Below are 15,314 nucleotides of genomic sequence, written 5' to 3' on the forward strand. Positions count from 1 at the left end.
GCTATTCCTGCTGTGACTCAGCTCCACCCTAAGTGTGTCACCACCTCGTTCTGACCCATGGCTGGTTGCCTTTTTCAAGGGACCCCAAGGAGAGCCGGGCCCTCCTGGACAGCAGGGCACTCCTGGGACCCAGGTGAGGAGTCCTGTCCACCCCCTCTCCAACTTTGTCGACCTCCCCTGGGCTTCCACAGTGGGTCAGACCTGGATGGGGATAAGAAATTAGAGTCTCAAGTCTTCACTGTTCGTGCCTTGAATGGGGGATGCTGGCTGGAGGAGAGAGTGCCCACTCCTGTGGGCCCCTGTGACTTCTCTCTCCCTGTGTGTAGGGTCTCCCAGGGCCTCAGGGTGCCGTTGGCCCCCATGGAGAGAAGGTGAGTGACTAGTAATCTGGGGAACAGGATATGTGCTGGTGAGGGGCTGTCAAGAGGGCCTTAAATGTCTGGCTGGGACTTTAGCCATGTTCAGACCTGACCCTTCTGGTGACCTTGAACTTCCTCATCTTCCTGCAGGGTCCTAGAGGGAAACCAGGGCTCCCTGGCATGCCTGGCTCAGATGGATCTCCGGTGAGCGGGCCCCCGCTTATTCCAAATGCCCTTTTCTCCTCTGCCCCACTGAATGACCTCCAAGGACCTTCAGTGACTATCCATACCACGTGCCCCTTGCACTGGGAGGTCACTGAAGGTGCCTTGCCATGGTCAGTCAGCTCCATCAGGTCACAGGAGAATTTGGGCTGAAGAAGTATGGAAAGGGGTACCGGGAAGGTGACAGAGGCTAGTGGTCACATTTTTCTTCCCTACCCTCAGGGTCACCCCGGGAAGGAAGGTCCCCCTGGAACCAAAGGAAACCAGGTGAGATTGTCCCTGCCCCCTTTCACCCCAGGGGTTTCTGCCCAGACTCTGCACTCTCAGGGTCCTTGGGATTTGTCTCCTCATCCATGGGGTTCTGACACTTTTCTCCGGTGTCGCTTCCATTTTTCTGAGCCCCTGAGGCATCCTTTAGAGATACCGCTCTTTCTTTTTCCAGGGTCCGTCTGGACCTCAGGGTCCTCTAGGATACCCCGGACCTCGAGGTGTCAAGGTACAGACCACCAGACTGGGAGGAGCAGGACTGCGTTCGGGGGGACCCGTTGGTGTCTTCTGAGCTCGGTCATTTGAACCTAACCTCCATCCCTGATTGCTCTCTGTCTTCCTGTCTAACTCTAGGGTGTGGATGGAATTCGGGGTCTGAAGGGCCATAAGGGTGAAAAGGTGAGCAGTGTGCCCTAACTTCCCAGCACCTCCGTCCTGCCCCCACCAACCTCTTTATCCATCTCTTCCTCACCTCCATCCCTCTTGCCTGCCCCGTGCTGCCCTTCAGCTCCTGGAATCCACCCATCCACCCATGTTCTCCAAATCCTCCATTCTAACCTCCTGACCCTGTATCATCTGGGGTGTCTTCTCACTCCCACTTTTTTTAGGGTGACGATGGCTTTCCTGGGTTCAAAGGTGACATGGGTGTGAAAGGTGACAGGGTGAGTAGAGACCTCTACACTGCCCCCCAACTCTAAGTCCTAATGATCCTCCACTTTGGACCATCCAACTGGTTCCATTGGTACCCGGAGGCCCCATCTCTGGTGCTTTGCACTCTTTAGGGCCCGATCCCAGCAGTATAACAACCCCTCTGGTCACGGCAGTCTCCTGCCCCTGTGTGGCTCTCCACCCTGCAAAAGCTTCTGGGACCCCTGCCAACCCCGCTTGGCCTCACTGGGGCCTGTCTCTCCCCTTGGGGCCCGGCTCCCATCCCCAGTCCCTGACACCCGCCTCTCCAACCCCCTCACTCAGGGTGAAGTTGGAGTCCCTGGATCTCGAGGAGAGGATGGGCCTGAGGGGCCGAAGGGACGTACTGGGCCCACTGGAGACCCTGGGCCCCTTGGGCTCATGGGCGAGAAGGTGATAGGGGATGAGGGAATCTGTGTCTGTGTTTTCTAGGGACGTGGAGGGAATGAGGGCCTGGGTACTGGGGTCAACCTTGTGGAGGGCACGAGGTTGCCAGCAGCTGGAGTCAGTGAGTCAATTAGATATGACCATGAATTAATTATGCTCCTCTCTCTATATGGCACCTCCTGAACACTGATGGGTTGAGGGGCAATTGATAAGAAGTCAAGGGAAAGTCCCTGTCCTGAAGAGTTTACAACAGATCGGTGGGAATGGGGCATAGAGACTGTCACAGGGTAACTGTAGGTGCAAGGCAGACTGCGTGTGTCCAGACTCAGAACAGTAGGAATTCTGAGAAGGGAGGGCGTCAGGAGCTGGTGGGCTCTGGATCTTCAGAGCTAACTCTCACAGAGCACTTACTGTGTGCAGGCACCATGCCAGCTTGTCATATCCACCCTGTGCTGTAGGCACTATCACAGTCCCGCTTCACAGAGGCACTGGGAGGTTAAGATGTTAGTTAGTCACTTAGCCAGGGAGGGGCAGAGCCAAGGTATGAGCCCAGGCAGCTGGGTGGCAGAATCCCTGCTCCCAACCTCCGTTCCACAGCTGCCTGGGCAGGATGGGCCCGCAGCACCAGGAGGCAGGGCGCCCCCAGGGGCATCAGGAGGCAGGGATGTACCAGGGCATCAGGAGGTAGGAGGTAGGTGCTCAGGGAGTTGGGGTGGTGCAGAGCATGAGCAGAGGGCGGAGGCAGTCCCCAGCTGTGTGGAGGCCTGCAGGGGACAGGCATGTGTGCTGAGGTCAACAGGTAGGCAGGGACTAGATCACAGCCCCCAAGGACTTTCTGGATTGGCAGACTTTAGTCCCCAGACACAAGGGAGACAAGATCCCAGCACTGGACTTGGGGAAAATTCACTCTCAGGGAGGAGCGCTTACAAAAGCCAAGCAGCCCACAAGGTGGGAGCCGGAGGCCTGGAGGTCTGGTGGGGCATGTTGCTGGGTGGGGGCTGGCTCCTGTCTCTGAGCGTTGGGTTTTCCAGGGGCGGACTGGTATCGTGGCTTCTTCTACTCCTAATTGCTTGCTGTCCCTCCACAGGGCAAGCTGGGTGTTCCTGGTCTGCCTGGTTATCCTGGACGCCAGGGCCCCAAGGTGATGTGATGCCCCATTGGTACCCCTCCTCCTTTCCCCTTCCCTGACACCTGATTGCGGGAAATGCAGGCCAACAAAGCAGTGGGTTGTAGAGAGGATTTGGCCCGCCCTGTCCCTAGAGGAGGGCAAGGAGGCCCAGCGAGCAGCAGGGGTTTGACGGCCAGAGCCCAGGTCTCCCACACCGGTCCTCTACCACCTCTTCTAACTCCCTTGGGCCCTTCCTAGGCCCTTCCCTTTTCTGACCATTTAATTTTTTTCTTCTCCATTTTCACCAGGGGTCCCTAGGATTCCCTGGTTTTCCTGGAGCCAGTGGAGAGAAGGGAGCCCGGGTAAGCTGGTGGGAGAAAGGGTGCGGAGGGAAGGGCTGCTCTGCGGGGAGCCCTGCACTGGGTGATGTCGCCTCTGCTTCCTTCCCACCAGGGCCTGTCGGGGAAATCAGGGCCTCGGGGAGAGCGGGGCCCCACGGTGAGTGCAGCAGGGAGGGACCTGAGGCTCAAGATCCAAAGGGGTGTGTTGGTTTTTCTAACACTCCTCTTCCCTCTTCTAGGGTCCACGGGGTCAGCGGGGACCCCGAGGAGCCACTGGAAAGTCTGGCACTAAGGTTAGTGGCCTTGGCAGGGCCCCGTGGGCAGTCTGTCCCTTAGCCCAGCTCCCCTGCAGCCCCTCTGACTCTGTTTCCTGGCAGGGAACATCGGGTGGTGACGGCCCCCATGGGCCCCCTGGAGAAAGGGTGAGTGTGATTGGACTGTCCCTGTCCCCGTGCTCCCCAGGGAGCCCAACCGGAGCAGCTCCCTCGTACCTCAGGGAGGAAGCTGTGTCCCCTGCGCGGCTTCCCGTCCCATTTTCCCTGCTCAACCCAGCTCTGTCTCTAGGGTCTCCCAGGGCCCCAGGGCCCCAACGGATTTCCTGGTCCCAAAGGACCTCCGGTAAGCTGACCTCTGATCTCGGGCCTACCTTGATTCTCTGAGTCCTTCCCCCCAATTCCCTTCCCTGCCTAAAATTCACCTGACATCTGAACCCCTTCCAGGGCCCCCCTGGGAAGGATGGGCTCCCGGGACACCCAGGCCAGAGAGGAGAAGTGGTGAGTGATGCCCTGGCCCCCTCCGACCCCTCAAACTCCAGAGCTGTCTAGAAGGCCCACCAGGCCAGGGAGGCTCTCCTGGCAGAGTGGAGAGCATCCTGGTGTTCACCACTCAGACCCATGGCCAAGGATGTGATAGCGACCCTGTACTTCCTCCGGGCACCAGGGCTCCCCCCCGTGGTGTCCGTGCCTGGCTGTCCTCACTGCTCTCTCCTCTCGTCCTCTCTCAGGGATTCCAAGGGAAGACCGGCCCCCCTGGCCCCCCAGGGGTGGTGGGACCTCAGGTACGTCTGCCCTCTGGAGTTAGTCTGTCTGCCTTCTTCTCCCCTTTCCCCGTCACAAGGCCCTGCCCTGGACCCCAGGGCTGGGGTAAAAGGTGGGGCTGTGATCAGTGGCGGGGATGAGGTTTGGGGCTCTGATGCCCACCTTCAGCCTGTTTCCTGGGTCAGTTCTCATTTTCTCGGATCAGAGAATTGGCAGTTCCCCAGTGGGGACATGAGGTGGTGTAGGTACTCCCCACTGGGGACTGAACATCAGAACACTGGCCTAGGAGCCCCCAGGCATTTCCCAGAAGCTTTGGGGCAGGGACAAAGGGGTTCTAGAGGGGTATTTTAGGCAGGCCAGGTGGCTGCTTTGGGCAGATAGTGGGGTGAAGGGTCTGAGACTGGAGTCTCTCTGACTCTTCCCCAGGGAGCTGCAGGAGAAACTGGGCCCATGGGGGAGAGAGGTCATCCAGGTCCCCCAGGACCCCCTGGAGAGCAGGGACTGACGGGAACAGCTGGAAAAGAAGGAACAAAGGTCAGTAAGGGGCTGGGCAGAGGGAATGTGGGGACCAGCCTTGGGGATTTGAGGGGAGTTGGAGATCTCTCTGCATGATTTGGGAGCGTGGCTGTGGCTTACCACCTTTCCTTCCTTTTAGGGTGACCCTGGTCCTCCTGGGGCCCCAGGGAAAGATGGGCCTGCTGGGCTGAGGGGCTTCCCAGGAGAGAGAGGCCTCCCAGGCACTGCTGTGAGTGTGACCCTAACAGACCACCCATAAGAAGTCATTGCAAGTCCTGGTGGCCCTCAGAGTCACCCTACCCCATCTCTCTGAGCCTGTGCCCCTCCCCTAACCCCGCATATCTCCTGGACCCCTGTTTCTATGATGTCCCCCCTTCCTGTTTCACAGCTGTTGCTCCAAATCTCTGGTTCATAGGGTGGACCTGGTCTGAAGGGAAGTGAAGGTCCGGCTGGTCCCCCTGGCCCTGCAGTGAGTCTGGGGTTTCGGGGGGCAGTGGGGAGGAGCCAGGAAAGGGAGTGAAGAGTGAAGAGTGGCAGCTGGATCTAGGCCAGCCATGTCTGGGCACGGGGGACTGTAGTAGGGTCAGCAGCCATCATGCATCTGATGTTGGGCTGTCCTGGGAACCATGGTCAAGGGGCCCTCTGGTGTGGGCAGGTGGTGGTCTCTTCCTTGGGGGTCTGACTCCATTTTGTCTTTTAGGGATCCCCTGGGGAACGAGGCGCAGCAGGATCTGGAGGGCCCATTGGCCCCCCAGGGCGCCCGGGACCTCAGGGTCCCCCTGGAGCAGCAGGAGAGAAAGGTGTCCCGGTGAGTGTTGGGCCCGGGAGGGGTCTGTGAGCTCCTGGGTTACAGGGGTTTCCTGTGGGGGTGTTTGAGGGTGAGGGTTGTCTTCAGGTCATGACTCTTCTCTCTACTTCCCACAGGGTGAGAAGGGCCCCATTGGCCCTACTGGCCGAGATGGGGTGCAGGGTCCTGTGGGGCTTCCTGGTCCTGCTGGACCCCCGGGTGTGGCAGGAGAGGATGGAGACAAGGTGAGGGAACCCGCAGCCCCTGGACCCAGGTCCTTTCCAGACGAGACTGCAGATCCGGGCGTGGCCCCATCCCTGTCTCATTACTGTCCCCACTCAACCCACCTCCTTTCTCTAAAGACTAATTTGTCTTCCCCCAGGGTGAGGTGGGAGACCCCGGACAGAAGGGCATTAAAGGGAACAAAGGTGAACATGTAAGTGTTTATGACCTTTGACCCTTGGCCTTCGACCTCACTCCCACTCGGTCTTCCTCCCTGTTGTGGTGTCTCTGACTCTTCTTTCTCCCCCAGGGCCCTCCCGGACCTCCTGGACCCATTGGTCCCGTGGGGCAACCTGGAACAGCGGTGAGCGGCTGATGCCTGGCCTGCTGTGCCAGAGGCCCTGGCAGTCCCCAGAGACCAGCAGTTCCCCTTCGCCTTTGGGGTTGGGATGGCAGGAGGGGGCTCTGGGCCTGCTGCCCAGCTCTGTGTGGGGTTTGTGGATGGAGAACATCGGACCGTGACCCCACCTCTGTGTCCTTGTCCCTGCCCTCCCCCTGCCTCAGGGAGCAGATGGGGAGCCTGGACCCCGGGGACCCCAGGGACACTTTGGAGCCAAAGGTGATGAAGGAACAAGAGGATTCAATGGGCCCCCAGGCCCCATTGGCCTACAGGTGAGTTGCAGGGTGGAGATGGGCTGAAGTTGGGGGAGCTGATGTCTACCTCAGACCCTGCCAGCCTCATTCTGACAAGGAAAGGGGAGGGGGGAGTGGGGAACGAGGGCAGGCCCGTGGGGCCCAACAGAGGGGACTGGGGCCTGGGGCGGGTTGCTCACCTGGGTCTGTGCCGCCTGTACCACCTGCACAGGGTTTGCCAGGCCCCTCCGGAGAGAAGGGAGAAACGGGAGACGTGGGCCCTATGGTGAGTGTGAACCCCCTAATGGGTGTGACCCTGACCGGCCCAGCCCCACCTTCTAGTCACCCCCACCCGTCCAGCCCACCCCAGCACCCCACGGCTACTGCCCCTCCCGCCCCCAAGGACCCTCCTCACTTCCTTCTTTATCTCAGGGTGTATCTGTTTCTCCCCAGGGACCACCTGGCCCCCCAGGACCTCGAGGCCCAGCTGGACCCAATGGAGCTGATGTGAGTCCTCTCAGTCCCTTGTCCCTTTAGATCAATGTGGCCAGTCCTCTGCCTCCCTTTGTCCAGACTGTAAACTCTAGTGTCAACCTCGGGAACCACTAGAAGCCACTGACCCCTGGGAAGAAGGCCTCCTGCTGTCTCACTGCTGCGACCTGGGGTCCCTCATCCAGGCTCCACCTCTGGAATGGTGGCTCCTCTCCTGAACTGCGATCCCTATTTCTATTTCTCTTCCAGGGCCCTCAAGGTCCCCCAGGAGGTGTTGGGAACCTGGGTCCCCCTGGAGAGAAGGTAACTAGGAAGGGGTTGAATGGCCTGATCTCAGGAGGGTGTGGGGTTAGACTTCTGCCAATTTTGGTTGGGGGTCAAAAGAGAACGAGGCATGGGTAATATCAGGATACTTTTGGGGGGGAGGAGGATTTTGACTCCAGTCTCCTTGCAGGGGGAACCAGGAGAGTCAGGATCTCCCGGGGTCCAGGGTGAGCCAGGTGTCAAGGTGAGTGATAGCTTTGAGACACCCCTTCCCAATCCCTTTCATCCCTCAGTGCCACCCCGACTTTGGCCATGACCTCCTGGAGCTGGACCTTCCCACTGCCCGGGAGTCTGTGCCCCAGCCACTCTCTCTGGGACCTGGTCCCTGAGTCGGAGTGAGTCCTGCCACTCTTTCCTCCAAGGGAAGAGAGGGCAGCGGACCCGCCATGGGCTTGCCTTTCTGTGTGTATCCTACTGTCACTGAGGGGACTGGGGGAGGCCGACGGTATCTTGGAAGCAGGGGCTGCATCGTTGATCTTCAAGACCCCTGTGGGACCATCTCTATCCTCTACTTGTTCTCCAGGGCCCACGCGGGGAGCGTGGGGAGAAAGGAGAGTCGGGGCAGCCGGGAGAGGCGGGACCACCAGGGCCTAAAGGCCCCACCGGGGATGATGGCCCCAAAGGGAACCCTGTGAGTATGGCGGGAGGGGCTGAGAGGAGAGTCCTGTGAATGGGTGTGTGAGGATCTTGGAGTGTGGGGAGACCAAGAGTGAGGGGCACCTGGGAGGGAGGCTCTGGGAATAGGGTCTTCTGGGGAGACCATAAGAGTCTAGCATCCAGAGAGAGGAAACATGAGAGATGGCCTCTACCTCATACCCGAACGTGCTAGAAGGCATGTAAGCGTGGGGGTGGGGTGCTCCTCCTAGGGTAGTGCAGCTGGGACTGCTGGCGGAGAGGGAGAGTGCGGCGCATGCCCACAGGGGCCTATGTTGGCCCTGGGTGGTCTTCAGGGTTGTGAGCCTGACCTTTGTTTTCCTTCTTCATTAGGGTCCTGTTGGTTTTCCTGGTGACCCTGGTCCTCCTGGAGAAGGTGGCCCTCGAGTGAGTCTTACCCAGTGGGGGAGAGGGGCAGAGGGGTAGGCCTCTGTGTAGCTGGTGGGCCTGGCTGTTGGAAGCCAGAGGTATGTCAGGGCAGCTGGAGGGATGGGAGAATCAGACGTTTTCCGGTGGTACCAGCCAGGTTGGGGCCCTCTGACCTTCCTTCATCCCCGCAGGGCCAAGATGGTACAAAGGGTGATCGTGGAGAGGACGGCGAGCCAGGGCAGCCTGTGAGTGACCAGGGAACCCCCTCTCCCCACCACTGAGACCAGGCCTTCAGACCCATTGCTCCTCTTTGCCCCACCCCTGATGGGGCCCTTGGCTTGGCTCTAAACACTCACTCATCCTCCCTAGGGATCCCCTGGTCCCACTGGGGAGAATGGACCCCCTGGACCACCTGGAAAGCGTGTAAGTGGGGTGGACACCTGGGATTTTCAGGGGCAGTCCTTGGGTAGGGTGGGCAGAGGGTGGGCAGTGGCAGGTGGGCTGCCTGGCATCTGAGCTCTCCTGGGGTGGCGGGGTGCCTGAGCACATGTTTATAAGTACTCTGTACATGTTTAGGTACATTTGTCCCTCGGGTTTGGTATGAAAGTTCTTGCCAGGGGTGGTGGTGTGTATCTCCCACTCAGAACAGGCACTGGGGGAAGGGCCCCTGCCAGGCCAGGGATTCACCCTTTTGTTACTGGGCAAGAGGCGGGACACTAAGTGGCTCCTCACCAGATGCTTAGAACTACTAAGTATTTTAACAACTGGTCCAGCTGTGCCTGCTCTCACCACCTGTGAATGGGCTCCTGCATCCGCATTCACTCTTCCTTTCCGCCTCCACCTACAGGGTCCTGCTGGCACGCCTGGTCCTGAGGGGCGACAAGGGGAGAAGGGCGCCAAGGTGAGGGAGAGGCTGCGCTGGGTGCTGGAACGTGCCCTTCATCTTCCCGCCCCTTTGCTGCTCAGACTCCTCTGTCTGCCTCCGCATGCCGAGCCCCTTGTGGGGATGTGGTTCCTATACTTGCTTTTGCCCCTGGGGCTTCTGGGGTTTCAACGTTACTTTCTGCCTCAGTCTACCTTGGACTCCCTGCCCCCATCCACCCTCCCCGCCTCTGCCCCTTAGGACACATTCCTTGCGTGTGTTTCAGGGGGATCCTGGTGCTGTGGGTGCTCCGGGAAAGACGGGCCCTGTGGGTCCTGCAGGCCCATCAGGCAAACCTGGTCCCGACGGTCTGAGGGGGCTCCCGGGCCCAGTGGTGAGTCATGGAGGGGAGAGGCTGGGTGGGGAGGGGTGAGGAGCCATGGGGGGGGGCGCTCCTCTTGACCTCCGTGATTTCCTCAAACCTGTAGGGCCAGCAAGGTCGTCCTGGAGCCACAGGTCAGGCTGGGCCTCCAGGCCCTGTGGTGAGTGGGGTGATGGGACACCTCGGGACCAGTGGGCATCAGCCGAAGTCCTGGAGGAAATGGGAGCTGGTGGGTGGAGAGCTCAGGTCCACCTCTCCCTGGAAAGAGTAACTTCCAGTCTCCCCACAGGGACCGCCTGGGCTTCCTGGCCTCCGTGGTGATGCTGGGGCCAAGGGAGAGAAGGTGAGTGACAGACAGATTAAGTAACCAGGTGCCGCTCCCCTCACCCTCATACTTACCTCCCGAGACCGGCGGGGCCTGCTCCAGGCCTCCGGCACCAAGTCCTTGGGGCCCTTACTCCGTGTGGACCGTTCACAGCCCCTGTGCCCATGTCTCTTCTATCTTCTGGGCTCTGACCCCCGTGGTCCTCCAGTGTCCGTGTGTCTCCTTTCTGCGTCCCCCTGACCACCTGTCCTCTTCTCCAGGGTCACCCAGGTCTCATTGGACTGATTGGGCCCCCTGGGGAGCAGGGAGAGAAGGGTGATAGGGGACTTCCTGGCCCTCAGGGCTCCGCTGGACAGAAGGGAGAGACGGTGAGTAAAGGGCCTGGTCTTGGAAGGTCTGGGTGGGGTGGGGGTGGGGATTCCCACTGGGGATGGGAAGGGTTGTGAGTGGAGACTCGGTGGCTTGCGGGAGGGGTGGGGAGGAAGACCCAGTTACAGGAGGCCCTCCCTTCCTAGGGTGTCCCAGGAGCCTCTGGCCCCATTGGTCCTGGAGGGCCCCCCGGCCTCACTGTGAGTATCCATCTGTTCCTCCACTAAACTTCACTGCTTCTCCTCCTGTAATTTCCCAGTGGGTTCCATGGCAACTGCCAGTCCAAGAAGCATAGGCCTCAGTTTTTCTTGCGTGTTCTTATGCCTGCAGTGTTTCCTCCCCATCCTTCCAAAGTCTCCCCAGTGTCCCCATGTCCCCAGGTCCACCCCTTCTGTGGTAATCCCACTGTCCTGTGGCCTCAAAACCTTGCCTCTCCATTCCTCTGTGTCACACACAGCCTTTTTTGAGATGGTGGTCACAGCCTTTTTTGAGATGGAAGTGACCATCTCTTTCTTGTTTTTCATTTCACAGGGACCTGCTGGCCCCAAGGGAGCCAAAGGAGCCACAGTGAGTAAACCGCAGCCAGCCTTGACCTCTGCCCCTTCTCCAGGCCGGACCTGGAACTGTCTCTTCAGAGCAAACATGCACCCCCAGTGCAGCTCTTCATTCCCTGTCCGGATACTGAATTGGCCCTTCGGTGATATTGACCCCTCCATGACCTCATTTACTCTTTCGGCAGGGCCCAGCTGGACCCAAGGGGGAGAAGGGCATACAGGGTCCTCCGGGACACCCGGTGAGTGGGCTGTCACGGCCTGCTTCTTTGTCCCCCTCTGTCCTGGTGTTTCTCTGCCCACCCTCACCCTCTCCATTGGTCCCTCCATCCAGGGACCCCCGGGTGAGGTGATCCAGCCACTACCCATCCAGATGCCCAAAAAGACTCGGCGCTCAGTGGATGGAAGCCGCCCGATGCAGGAAGATGAAGCCACACGAACTGGGGGGGCCCCGGGCAGTCCTGGGGGGCTGGAGGAGATCTTTGGCTCACTTGACTCCCTGCGGGAGGAGATAGAGCAGATGAGGCGGCCCACAGGGACCCAGGACAGCCCCGCTCGCACCTGCCAGGATCTGAAGCTCTGCCACCCAGAGCTGCCGGATGGTCAGTGCCGGCCTCGGGACGAAAAGCTGTTCACAGCATGCGGCGTGTGCCAGCAGAATGGCTGCTGCGTGAATCTTGGGGAAGGTGTCGGGGGCAGTGAGGGCTGAGGGGACTGGCACAGTGGCTTCTCACGAACCAGGTCAGAAGTGTTTCAGCACCAGAGGCTGATGTGGTCGCACCAGCGTGCACCAGCCCGATGTCCACACACACACGTGTGTGCACACAGATGTGTGTGCAAACCCACAGCCACACATCCAGTCAGGAGCCTGGGGGTGCTGCTGCGGTCCGGGTGTCGTGGACGGGGCAGGAGTACAGGCGATGAGGGAGACTGTGTTAGGGGCCCTGTGTCCCAGGGTCGGGAGGTGGCGGCACTGTGGGGAGAGCTGGGGGAGTGGGAAGTGGGGCAAAGCGCATCTGGGGTCCAGGCGCTCAGGGCCCTGCCCCTCCCCTCTCCCTCACCCCACAGGAGAGTACTGGGTTGACCCCAACCAGGGCTGTGCTCGGGACGCCTTCAGGGTGTTCTGCAACTTCACAGCGGGAGGAGAGACCTGCGTGCTGCCTCGGGATGACGTCACACAGGTGAGAGCTGGCCCGGGTCTGCCCCCTCCCTGTCAGGGCAGAGTGGGCTGTGGGTTTGTGTGACAAGCCCCCTGGCCCTTCTCCTTTCCTGTGCCTTCTTCTTTCCCTCTCACCCGCCCTCCACCGTTCACTTCATCTCCTTCCCTTGGCAACCCAAGACTTATGTTCGCCTGTTCTTTACCCCCAGTCTCCTGGCTCCCACCGGGCCCTCTTTACTCCCCAGCCCTTTCCTCCCACCCGCTCCCTGCTCACGCCCCTGCCCCCGCGGCTGTCTTCTGGCTGCCCCGCCGGCCCTGAGCCAGCCCCCTCTCCTGCCAGTTTTCCTACGTGGACTCGGAGGGCTCCCCAGTAGGCGTGGTCCAGCTCACCTTCCTGAGGCTGCTCAGCGTCTCCGCCCACCAGGACGTGTCCTACCCGTGCTCTGGGGCGGCCCCGGAAGGCCAGCTGAAGCTCAAGGGAGCCAATGAGGATGAGCTGAGCCCGGACACCAGCCCCTATGTCAAGGAATTCAGACAGGGCTGTCAGGTGGGAAGCTGGAAAAGCCCGGGAGGGGCGGGTCCCAGGGTCGGGCTGCAGGAAGACCCCTGGGGCAGGGACGCTCCGGAGAGCAGGTGTCCAGCTCCCTGGTCAGATATGGCTGAGGGAGCTCAGATGGGGAGAGGGCGTGGGGACGATGGAAGTGGGGTTCCCCTGTGTGCAGACAGCAGTCACCCAAGCACACATGGTTACACAGGAGCCCTGCAAAGGCACATGGAGGGGGCAGAGGGCAACACCCCCAGGGAGGCGCAGGGGCACAGACCCCCCAACCTGCACATACATCCCCCCACCCGTGGGATCATGCCAGTTAATATTATGCAGCATGCTGCCCCCCCACGCATGTACACACACCCCCGAGGAGTCACGCAGACTCACACCCCACCACAGGCAGGCAATCTCAAAGACAAACCCACAGCCGCACACACTGGGTCGTGAGTGTGCGCACACACACCACACACACGGGCACAGACAGCCTCCCGGCCCTCCCGGCCTGACTCTCTGGAGGAAAATCAGCCCGTCTGATCATGTGACGCTGTCAGGGGAGCTGCTCAGGGCAGGCAGAGGAGAAGCACACTGGCCGGAGGGCGGGGCACCGAGGTGCGGCCCCTCCCCCATGCTCACTCCCCTCCCTCCTGTGTCCTGCAGACACAGCAAGGCCGGACGGTGCTGGAGGTGCGGACACCTGTGCTGGAGCAGCTGCCAGTACTGGACGCCTCCTTCTCAGACCTGGGGGCCCCCCCGAGGCGGGGCGGGGTGCTGCTGGGGCCTGTCTGCTTCATGGGCTAGGGCCTTCTCTGTCTGACCCTGTCCGTCGGAACCAGGCCGCCCAGGAGTCCCACAGCATCAGCTCCGCGCCACCTCCGGAGAGGGCTCCTCACCACCTGGGGACCTTGGGCCAGGGCACTGAGAGGCCCTGGTATGGGGCAGACTAGGGGAGGGTGAAGCGGGGTGCCGGGACACCCCAGGGGAGGGGAGGCATCTGGGGTTCGTGGGCCTCCCGCCCGCAGCCCGTGACCTGCTAGACAGCTGACACACTCATTTAAAACTGGCCTCCTAGTCTCCCCAAACAAGAGAGGAGAAAGAACATCGAGTATTTTGTATTTAAAAGTAATTATAATAATTATTTAAAGAGTGGAAAACTAAGTAACTACAAAGATAAAGAGAGAAATGCCAACAAAAATCAGTGGCCTTTGGAGACAGGGCTCTCCAGGATGCGCCCTGGTAGCCTCGTTCTGGCCTCAGGGCCTTTCAGTGACTGGGGGGAGGGGCGGAACCCCAACTCCCTCCCTCCCACCCCACCTGTGGTGCCCGCTGTGAACACTGGAACTTGCGGTCCCCTTGGGGTTAGGGCTCTGACTCATCCCCACAGACCGGCCACCTGGCTCCCCCACACACAGCCTGCTCTCCTGCTCCAGGTCTGAGCCTCGCAGGAACGGCCTGCTACCTGGGGACCGGGACACTGCCCTGGGGGCACAGGGGACAGTGAGGGCTGTGTGAAGGGGCTGTACTCAGCAGGTGGTTGAGACATCGAAATCTGTAATAGTGGGGAACTCACCACGGCCCTGAGCCCCCTGAGTATCCTATTGCCATCCTGTCCCCCTAGTCTGCCCTGGGCACCCCCACCCTTTCCCTGACCCGGCAGTTGAAGGGAAAATGCCTACGGACAGAAGGGACTCCCAGGACCTTGTCTAGCCCTATGACCAGCGTCCAACCTGACTGACGGTTAAAAAATATGATTGTTTCCTCCCAGGGTGTATGTATGTGATGCTTGTGTTGTTACTTTTGTCCTCACCAAATCTCTATCCCCCTGCCCCCACCCTTTTCTTCCCAAATTGCTGCAGCCAGAAGTGGATGGCTTAATCCCTGTTCCCTGCAGGGCCCGGCCACCAGGCCTGAGGGCGGGGCACCGGAGGTGCGGCCCCTCCCCCATGCCCACTCCCCTCCCTCCTGTGTCCTGCAGACACAGCAAGGCTGGAGGGTGCTGGAGGTGCGGCCCTGGCCGGGGGTGTCAGAAAGCCTGGCTCACATGCAGAATCTCAGGTGGATCCCCCAGTGCTGCCTGGCACTGCTGCTGGGCTGGTCCTGGGGAAGGGCCTTAAACTCTCCCCCATCTTTCGGGGCTAAAAGCCTGAAGGGAGCCTCAGGCGGCCCAGCCTGAACTCTTTGCAAATGGGGAGACTGAGGCTCCCTTCCACAGCAACGTTTCCTTGGCCTGTAGCTCTGGCTTTCTCATCCCTGCCCCCAGGCCGGCCCTGTCCTGTCACAATGAGGCAGGGCTGTGGCAGCCCAGGCTGTGCCCCTGCGGGTGTCAGAGTCTAAGTCGTTCCAGCTTAGCATTCGGGCTAGACGCAGGGTGTCTGCCTGTCTCCTCCTACTCTGTGCTGTCCCCCCACCCTCCAACCCCAGGGGCCCCTCCCAGGGCTTATATTTCATGCAAGTCATCGTGGTCCGGGTCATGGCTGGGGTCATGGTCCCAGTCTGTCTGTCCTGTTCAGGGCGGCAGCACACATCCCCAGCTGGCCTCCCTTTCTCTCCTGGGACTGCCCATCCTTCCAAACAATACTTCCTGGCTCCCGCCAGTCCTGCCAGCGGATTAAAATTTATTCCAGGGCCTCATCCCAGTCAGGACGCCCCTTATTTTGCTGGACGCCTGGCTGTGGAGGGGTGGAGGGGGTCGGGTGTATGTGCGTGTACACAAGTGT

General features: G+C 60.5%; 1 protein-coding gene across 3 annotated transcripts in view; it reads left to right on the plus strand.

The window, feature by feature from the left end:
• COL11A2 (collagen type XI alpha 2 chain) overlaps positions 1–14,311 on the plus strand; it is a 29,563-nt gene extending 15,252 nt beyond the window's left edge. For all 3 annotated transcript variants that reach the window (XM_037134467.2, XM_053670678.1, XM_053670677.1), the window contains 44 exons: positions 80–133; positions 327–371; positions 510–563; positions 804–848; positions 1,024–1,077; positions 1,203–1,247; positions 1,457–1,510; positions 1,821–1,928; positions 3,010–3,063; positions 3,339–3,392; positions 3,484–3,528; positions 3,611–3,664; positions 3,749–3,793; positions 3,936–3,989; positions 4,091–4,144; positions 4,375–4,428; positions 4,835–4,942; positions 5,064–5,153; positions 5,340–5,393; positions 5,625–5,732; positions 5,849–5,956; positions 6,094–6,147; positions 6,244–6,297; positions 6,498–6,605; positions 6,799–6,852; positions 7,020–7,073; positions 7,308–7,361; positions 7,513–7,566; positions 7,906–8,013; positions 8,370–8,423; positions 8,597–8,650; positions 8,775–8,828; positions 9,253–9,306; positions 9,554–9,661; positions 9,756–9,809; positions 9,939–9,992; positions 10,235–10,342; positions 10,490–10,543; positions 10,875–10,910; positions 11,083–11,136; positions 11,229–11,496; positions 11,963–12,075; positions 12,394–12,600; positions 13,258–14,311. In XM_037134467.2, the coding sequence (XP_036990362.2) occupies positions 80–133; positions 327–371; positions 510–563; positions 804–848; positions 1,024–1,077; positions 1,203–1,247; positions 1,457–1,510; positions 1,821–1,928; positions 3,010–3,063; positions 3,339–3,392; positions 3,484–3,528; positions 3,611–3,664; positions 3,749–3,793; positions 3,936–3,989; positions 4,091–4,144; positions 4,375–4,428; positions 4,835–4,942; positions 5,064–5,153; positions 5,340–5,393; positions 5,625–5,732; positions 5,849–5,956; positions 6,094–6,147; positions 6,244–6,297; positions 6,498–6,605; positions 6,799–6,852; positions 7,020–7,073; positions 7,308–7,361; positions 7,513–7,566; positions 7,906–8,013; positions 8,370–8,423; positions 8,597–8,650; positions 8,775–8,828; positions 9,253–9,306; positions 9,554–9,661; positions 9,756–9,809; positions 9,939–9,992; positions 10,235–10,342; positions 10,490–10,543; positions 10,875–10,910; positions 11,083–11,136; positions 11,229–11,496; positions 11,963–12,075; positions 12,394–12,600; positions 13,258–13,398 (3,294 nt within the window). In that variant the 3' untranslated portion in view covers positions 13,399–14,311. The remainder of the gene's footprint in view (positions 1–79; positions 134–326; positions 372–509; positions 564–803; positions 849–1,023; positions 1,078–1,202; positions 1,248–1,456; positions 1,511–1,820; positions 1,929–3,009; positions 3,064–3,338; positions 3,393–3,483; positions 3,529–3,610; positions 3,665–3,748; positions 3,794–3,935; positions 3,990–4,090; positions 4,145–4,374; positions 4,429–4,834; positions 4,943–5,063; positions 5,154–5,339; positions 5,394–5,624; positions 5,733–5,848; positions 5,957–6,093; positions 6,148–6,243; positions 6,298–6,497; positions 6,606–6,798; positions 6,853–7,019; positions 7,074–7,307; positions 7,362–7,512; positions 7,567–7,905; positions 8,014–8,369; positions 8,424–8,596; positions 8,651–8,774; positions 8,829–9,252; positions 9,307–9,553; positions 9,662–9,755; positions 9,810–9,938; positions 9,993–10,234; positions 10,343–10,489; positions 10,544–10,874; positions 10,911–11,082; positions 11,137–11,228; positions 11,497–11,962; positions 12,076–12,393; positions 12,601–13,257) is intronic.
• The last annotated feature ends 1,003 nt before the right edge of the window (positions 14,312–15,314 follow it).

This window comes from Artibeus jamaicensis, unplaced genomic scaffold (assembly GCF_021234435.1).
Source record: "Artibeus jamaicensis isolate MK-2021 breed Jamaican fruit bat unplaced genomic scaffold, CSHL_Jam_final contig_601, whole genome shotgun sequence".
Classification (NCBI taxonomy): domain Eukaryota; kingdom Metazoa; phylum Chordata; class Mammalia; order Chiroptera; family Phyllostomidae; genus Artibeus; species Artibeus jamaicensis.